This window comes from Osmerus mordax, chromosome 21 (genome assembly GCF_038355195.1).
Source record: "Osmerus mordax isolate fOsmMor3 chromosome 21, fOsmMor3.pri, whole genome shotgun sequence".
Classification (NCBI taxonomy): Eukaryota; Metazoa; Chordata; class Actinopteri; order Osmeriformes; family Osmeridae; genus Osmerus; species Osmerus mordax.
The window spans coordinates 10,399,263-10,407,537 of NC_090070.1; the positions used below are offsets into that span (position 1 = coordinate 10,399,263).

Here is an 8,275-nt window from a genome sequence, read left to right on the forward strand (position 1 = left end):
GTGTGTTTTGGAGGTGTGTGTGTTTTGGAGGTGTGAGTGTTTTGGAGGTGGTGTGTTTTGGAGGTGTGTGTGTTTTGGAGTTGTGTGTGCTTTGGAGGTGTGAGTGTTTTGGAGGTGGTGTGTTTTGGAGTTGTGTGTGCTTTGGAGGTGTGAGTGTTTTGGAGGTGTGTGTGTTTTGGAGGTGTGAGTGTGTGTGTGTTGGAGGTGTGTGTGTTTCGGAGGTGTGTGTGAGAGTGTGTGTGTTGGAGGTGTGGTTGTATGTGTGTTGGAGGTGTGTGTGTTTCGGAGGTGTGAGTGAGAGTGTGTGTGTTGGAGGTGTGTGTTTTCCTGTGCCATGTGGTCCTCCCACTGTGTTTGTTTATTGATTCCGTTTCAAGCTGAGCCAGCCCACTGTTTAGACACGCACAATTATACCGGGTTGTGAAATTTCTTGTGTGCACAGTTGTGCGTGTATGCATCCGTGTATCCGTGATTGTGTGTAATTGCGTGCGTGCGCGTGCGTGTGGATCAATGGAAGCAGAGCAGTTGAGTAATTGTTTTGCAGCAGGAGAGCAGACTGGAGAAGCTGCGTTGGGTTCTGATGCTATCTGGACTGCTCGAGTTGGCTTTCAATGCTGCTCGTCCGGCTGTGGTTCTGCTATTTGCTGACATGTACACACACACACACACACACACACACACACACACACACACACACACACACACACACACACACACACACACACACACACACACACACACACACACACACACAGAGTCTCTTTCTGATACACTTCCTCCAGGGAGAGCCTGGGCAGCGCTGTAATAGCAGCAGGACAGATTGTACATGAGTATGATGAATAGCTGTGTGGAGGCTGACAACTAAGGTGAAAAGTGTCCACCTCATCACTTCCTGGAAGAGGGGATAGAGGGGGGGGAGCAGAGGGGCAGAGAGTGGGAAGGAGAGAGAGGGCGAGGGAGAGAAATGGAGGTAGAATGAGATACAGAGGTATAGAGTTATCTCCTGAGTCGAGACACGGGCATCTTTCATAACCCCAGAATAGCTTCACGGATATAGATTGTAGCTGAACATCCAGTATGAAATACATGGATACGAATCACTTGCTTCACACCCAGTCAAGTCTACCAACAAATTGACATTGTACTATGTCTTAGTCTAAACAGGCACTAGTACAAAAACAATTAAATAAATGTAAAAAAAATAAATAAAAAAAAACATGTATATTTTGGTGTATGCCATTTTTCTGGAACTGTGTTAAACGGAAAAGTACTGTCGGCTGCCCTCAGTGTACAGTACATACAGTATGTCTAATTCTATGAGTCCCTTCTTTCCCCTATAGAAGGCTTAACTGCGTTAACGGAGCGCAGGTCACGTCCCTCGAAAGCTCCAGTCTCCTATCTCAGATTGAATTCCACAAGGCTGATTACATTGAGCTGGGTCTGTTTCTGGACGCTGAAAATCAATCCTACCAATCATATGAAGAAAAGGGCAGACCTTGAGCATCTTGAGTTGTGTTTTTGTGTGTGTGTGTGTGTGTGAGACACCTACCTGCGTGTGTGTGTATCCCAATACAGGTCAACTCCAAGCTAAGTGAGGTGCAATCGGTCCTCCCTCTGAAGTGAATCACCTTTCCCCCCCCCCCACCCAAAGATAAAGATTCTCCCCCTCCATCGATCCGTTGGTTGAGTCACACATCTCTAATTCTCTTTCTAACTTTTCGTCTGCTGCGTCCACATCAGAGGACTAGTCAGGGATGAACAAGAAGGCCCGCGCCCCCCCACCCGAGTTACCGCTTCTCTCCCGTGTCCAGCGCGCGGTACTTTTCCTTAAGAAACGCTCCTCAGACGAACCACTAGGTGGCGCTCTCCGCAACGCAACCAGTGCCTGCTCTCAGCTGAGGAGTTGGAGCGCCACATGATCAGCTGGACGCAGTGCAGCCAGTGACCCTGCCTGCTGTCTGTCTGTCTCCCAGACCCAGTGACCTCCCTAAGGGGCTTCTCCACCCCCGCCTCGCTCCCCCTCTCTCAGATAAATACATCCACTGTCTGGCCTCCATCGAGACTATTTGCTCTGCTTTTTTTTCTTCTTCTTCTTCTTCTTCTTCTCTTTCCTTCTCTCTCTCTCTCTCTCTCTCTCTCTCTCTCTCTCTCTCTGTGTCTCTCTCTCCGTCTCTCTCACACACACTTTCTCCCCCTGTCTTTCTCTCTCTCCTTCTGGTATTATTTATGTCCATGTTGGCCCTGTGCTCTTCCTGTGAGAGTCCTCTCTTTCCATTGGACGGAATTCCTCGCGTTTCCTAGACAGCTTTTCCCTCTCTTCTCTGTCAGACTCGGGGATTCTTCCCTCGCTCCTACTTAGCATTTTGTTTCCTCGCTTTTGCTTTCCAACCGATTAGTTTGGACTGTTGACAGTGATTCAGCTATTCAGGTTGATGACAGGTCGGGCTCCGATACAGACAGACTGTTCAATACCTTGATGGAACCAGAGAGCATTAAATTCACAAATTTTGTGTCCGCCATAGATTTTTTAAGTGTTCTCATTCTCATCCGGTGAGTTCCACAGCATATCCTAGTGGGTGTTTACCTCTCATTTCTAGACCTTGATGAACAGTAACCTTTCTATTTAATACAGCAGCCAGCTTGACGTTTACCACATTATGAGTGAGTTAAGGACACTCCTGTGATTGGCCAGCTTTGGGTTCGCTCTACAGGGGGTTGACTGATTGGAGACCCTTGTCCCTAGTGATGGTGTAAATCTATAGACTGGGCTTTTTGGCTAATTGGTGTGGGTGTGTGTGTTTGTCAAGGGGTTTACAGATTCCTTACGCTTGCGGGAGAGCTGATGGCAGAAGGAGAAGCAGCCTGAGATGAGTACTAGCATTAGAGTGGAGGGGGGCGTGGGGGAGGATGTGGGATTTAGTGGTCCTTAAGGGGTTAAGTAGAGATGGGGAAGGGGATGCATGCCGGTCAAGGCGGCAATGTCCAGATTGGATTTGCTTGGGGTGGGAGGAAGGGGAGAAGGAGACAGAGACTGTGGGGTGGATTTATTAGCAGAAGTTGGGTGGGAGGATTCATTTGAAGGTTGGTGCTTGTTTTTACAGTACACTCAATCCAGGACCCCAAAAGTGATCCATTTCCCTCACTTGCAACCATCAATACAACCCTTTATCTTTCAACCTGTTCCAGTTCAACCCGCAGAAAACTTTACAACCTCTCTGTCGCACCAAAGGTTAGGACTTTGTATCTACTTCACCTCCCTCCCTCCCTCCGTCCATGCATCTCTCTTTCTTTACGAGACCTAGAAAGAAAGCAGGCGGCCAGAACTCCCAGCCTCACCCTCTGGAGAAGACTATTATTTCAGGCGAGGGGGGGATGTAAGCGGCTCACTGACAGGGGGTGCCGAACCCCCCTGTCTCCCCTCTCCCTCCCCCCCTCCCTCAGCCCTCCTGTCCCCCTCTGAGCCCTAATGCCTTTCAGATGCTTCCACAAAAACAGCCTTCCGACGGCCAAAATAACAGCCCCTTCTCTGTCCTGTTGACTGCTAGCGATAACATGGGTGCTGTGCTAGCCGTTAGCCGCTAAGCTAATGGGCTAATGTTTGCTTAGACTGCCTGTGTCGTTTATAATCACAAGGCTAACATGTCGTTAATCTTCCAGCTAATGGGCTAACAACTCTAATGAGCTAGCCAAGATGGTTCACTAAGATGTTGTTTGTTGACATGGCATGTTGCTCTGGATGAATGTTTAGAAAATCCTGGAAATTCTAGTTCTTCTTTCCTCATCTCCCTTTCCAAAAAATAGGATTTCGGTATCTTGTCTAAGACTGACAAGCCGAAGACGCAAAGCAGAGAAATATCATGGCAAACAAGCTGTGTTAATATTCTACTCTTCCCTGCAACAGCCTTTCCATTGAAACACATTCAGTATTCCCCATCTCACACACAGAGTCGACTGTCATAAATCCTCTATTTAGCTGGAGGGGCTATCTGCCTTGTATAGAGCTAGGGAGATATGACTAGGGTAGGGGGTAGTCTGTCTGTGCACGTGTGTGTGTGTATGAGTGTGTGCCTGCCAGATCCGTGCACGTTTGTGGGGTCGCAAACGAGTGTGTATGTGCGCCGCACACGCGCGTGTGTATTCCTCCAATCACAATGGGAATCATTCTGTGTGGGTCGTGGTGACCATGGTGGTCAGTATAATGGTGTGATTCATACTGGAGAGAACTACAAAGACTTGCTAGATGACAGCCAGCTAGGGAGGGACTGGACCAGGGAACAGTGACCCTCCCCCCTCCCCCTGCTCACTGCTAGATCCTGATGCCACTGGGGAGGGCACCTTGGAGAGGTGTGTGTGTGTGCGTGTGTATGTGCTGCATTGTTTGAGCTAAGTGTGTGAGCGGACACTGTATGCATTCATTTTTCGCGCTGTGTGTGTATGCAGGTCGTAAGGTAGCGCGTGTGTGTGTGGGTTTGCCCCTTTTGCTTGTCCCCAGACAGCTGAGAGTCATCTCATTAACCTCGCACAGCCAGAGGGCCTCTGCCTCACCTCACACACACACAAACACACACACACACTCACACAAACACACACACTCACACAAACAAGCAAATCTTTCTGCCCGCCTGGAAGAAAAGTATTATTCAGTCCCATTAACACATACGAGTATTTTACCTGACAGCTGACACGCTCTTTCATAGAGGTACTTCACAGGGGTCAGGTGGGTTAACTGTGTTCACGCTGAACAGCCTTACATCACTCGCAAGCACGGCTTTCAACCTGTGACCTCTGAAATCACTCTCTTTCTCTTTCACCTCCCCTCCATCATTGCTCCTTGGCTAACCTGCACTCTGTGAGGGTTTTACATATATATGTCCTTCTCGCCGTGGATCCTCTCTCTCTCTCGCCCTCTTGCTCATTGGCATTCTGTCTCCGTCGGCCCTCCCTACGTGTCACCCTTCCCCCTAGCCGTCCCCTCCTTCTCCTTCTCTCCATCTGCCTCCCCGCCACCTCTCCCTGTACCCCCCACCTCTCTCTCTCACTCACTCACTCACTCACTCACTCACGTCAGACAGCACTGCTCCCTTGCAGCCGGGCAGGGCTAGCTCAAGGCTAGCGCTGCTCATTCTCCCCGTTAGCACGGCTTAGCCCTCCTTTAGCTAGCAGCCTAATCCAATTACAGCCCATTAGAAGAAGGGTCTTAAACAGATCTCCCTCTCTCTGCCCTGAAGTGGTCTCTTTATTTTTCTTTCTCTGAGGAAGGAAGGGAGGAGAGGAACGAGGGAAGAGGAAGAGGAGAGGATGGCGGTACCACTTTAGAGTCACATGACACGTTTGTGTCTGTTGTGGGGAGGACCGGCAACCGGCCCCTACTCAGCCCTCCCTCCCTCTCTCTCTCTCTCTCTCTCTCTCTCTCTCTCTCTCTCTCTCTCTCTCTCTCTCTCTCTCTCTCTCTCTCTCCCTCACACACTCTCTCTCGGTCCTCTCTCTCTCTCCTTCACACACTCTCTCTCGGTCCTCTCTCTCTCCCTCACACACTCTCGCACAGCCTCACTCCCTTGTACGCCGCTCCCTGCTTAAGGAAGGGCTGAACTCCGGGAGAGCGTTAGCGAGCGTGTTTACGTGTGTGTGGGCTGTGGCAGATGACCTGAGTGGAGCCTGGTGCTGTGGCTCCTGCCTGACTCTGACCATGTCCCTCTGTTGCTGTTTTTTCCTCAGGGACTATGGATCCAAACGCAAATCAGGTAAGACTCACTTGTTACTATCTCATCCTGAGGTAAATACAAATAAAATGTGAATATTTTTTTTTGTAAAAAAATATATATATACTTGTGAGGTACACATCAAACTGTAGAACCTTTTCTCCCCTGATGTATTTTAATATATATATTTTTTGTCTTAAATTGTTTCACTCTCAGTTCTGAGGTAGAAACTAGCCTGTTACTCTAACCTGCGTTTCTGTTTCAGTGTAGATACCAATCTAATATCCCATGTTGTTGCTCACAAGTGCTTTGTGACTGCTTCCCTTTCTTGTCTTGTCAATGTGCGTTCTGTTCACTCATCCCCAAACCGAACAGTAACCGACTGTTGAGATTTTGGGTCGCGTTCAAAACTCCAACAAGTGTTGCTTAGCCCTTGTATCACAATGCAGGGTGGGGTTCTGGATGGGTTTCTAAATCCCGGGGATGTCAGAGGGATGCATGATGTCCAGCTCCTGCCAGGAGCAATCCTTCTTCTCTTGTTGCGGAGAGACGTTCTAAGATGTTAAATGGCATTCTTGGCAGTGTCTTCAGCTAGGAGTCACCGAGACTGGTGTGTATTAGAAGGGGGGAATGGTGTTCGAACAGATTCCTGAAGAAGACACTGATGGAGGAGGTGTGTGTGTGTGTGTGCGATCACGTGTGTGTAAACATGCGTATGTGTGAGTATGCTGTACAGTCATGCTTATTGGGTTTGGGTTAGGTCCAAAGTCAAGTTGGAGAGGTAACAGGGCTGTGTACAAGGAGAGTGACATGTTCAGCTTGCTACCACGTGAACTACATACACCATGGAGATATTAGCTGTTTAGTACCGCTAACCTTCTTAGACATTCTTCACTATAAGGGCCATAAGTAGCATTAGCTGTGTCAGTGTGTTTGCTTGCGTGGGGCTGAGGCTGAGGCTAGGGATGTAAAGCTATTAGCCATACTGTAGATGCTTAGCTGTGGCATAGCATAAGCAGACGCGTGTGACTTAGGAAAGTGTCTAAGGAGGTCGCAGGGTCCACACAGAGACAAACACACGCCACACACACACAGCTACACTACACCCACACACAGTTACACTACACACACACACAGCTACACTACACACACACACAGCTACACTACACACACACACAGCTACACTACACACACACACACAGCTACACTACACACACACACAGCTACACTACACAGACACACACAGCTACACACACACACACACACACAGCTACACTACACACACACACACACAGCTACACACACACAGCTACACTACACACACACACACACAGCTACACTACACACACACAGACATACACACAGCTACACTACACACACAGCTACACTACACACACAGTTACACTACACACACACACACACACAGTTACACTACACAGTTGGGTTGGAAACTGAGGTTTGGGAAGCTCAATATATTTTATTCAACAGGAAATGTGTTCTTGTAAATGGACAATCACCTTCATAATATTTCACAGATAAAATTGCACTTTTAAATAGTTTTATGATGTCAAATAGATTTGTTTTATAATGCAAAAAAATCGTTCTGGGTTATTTCTAGTAACACATTATGTATTTATCCGCAATTAATGTTCAATGCACCATCCTGCCAAATCATCCTGTGTTGGTCAGTGTATTTTCCCATTCATATATTTCAATCAGCTCCTTCAGATCACACTGAATCGTTGTTTACAGGGTGAAAGAAAAATATGCTCTGGTCTAAAGACTAAAGACTGTGCACTTGCTGACCTTCAGTGACTGTAAATGAGTTGAGCACGCTTACCACCCAAGATGAGATCACAACCTATTCAGTTACTAACTCAACATTCCTTTAATTGTCTAGGAAATAAGATTGACCTGGGTGATAACATTGCCTTCCCCATCAGCTTAGTAGACTGTACACTTTGGCCTTGGAAACAGGTGGTTTTGTGTATGTGTTGTGACAGTAATTCTAATTGAATGAGAAATTAGTGACTTTAGTCCATCTGTCTGTCTGTGAATATGGTGTCTGGGTGTGTTGTAGTGACACATACACACGCACAAACGCACAAACGCACACACGCACGCACACACACACCAGTCAGAAAATCATTACATAATTGGATTTTATGACATGTAATAAATGTTACCGTGATAGTTATTTGATATCTGTAAGGAACATATTACTCAGGTTTGTTTTGAGCTGATAAGACTGGTTGGAAGAGTGTGTGTGTGCGTGTGTGTGTGTGAGTGTGTGTTTGTGTGTGAGTGTGGAGGGGGGTCTCTCCCCCCCTGCATGTGAGGACCAGATGAGAGGAGGGAGGCCTGGACGAGGAGGAGTGGAGGGGGGTGGGCAGGGCGGGGTGGGGGGGTTGGAGGCTCAGTCCAGGCAGGAAGGAGGCAGTGTTTACGTGGCACACTGCTGGATAAGATTTCAGGCCCCACTGACTGACGTAGGAACCACTAGCACTGTTTACATGGGGGGCGTATAGGGAAAAGGGGTCAAAGTGCGTGTGTGTGTGTGTGTGTGTGTGTGTGTG

At 48.0% G+C, this 8,275-nt stretch overlaps 1 protein-coding gene across 3 annotated transcripts in view; it reads left to right on the top strand.

Moving 5' to 3' along the window:
- Positions 1 to 5,686: 5,686 nt before the first annotated feature.
- The window catches only part of sh3pxd2aa (SH3 and PX domains 2Aa), a 39,260-nt gene continuing 36,671 nt past the window's right edge, over positions 5,687 to 8,275 (top strand). For 2 of the 3 annotated variants that reach the window (XM_067259211.1, XM_067259210.1), the window contains exon 1: positions 5,687 to 5,741. In XM_067259211.1, coding sequence (XP_067115312.1) covers positions 5,687 to 5,741 — 55 coding nt within the window. Of the gene's footprint in view, positions 5,742 to 6,365; positions 6,373 to 8,275 lie in introns of those variants that run through there. The other variant, XM_067259209.1, reaches the window with a different exon arrangement.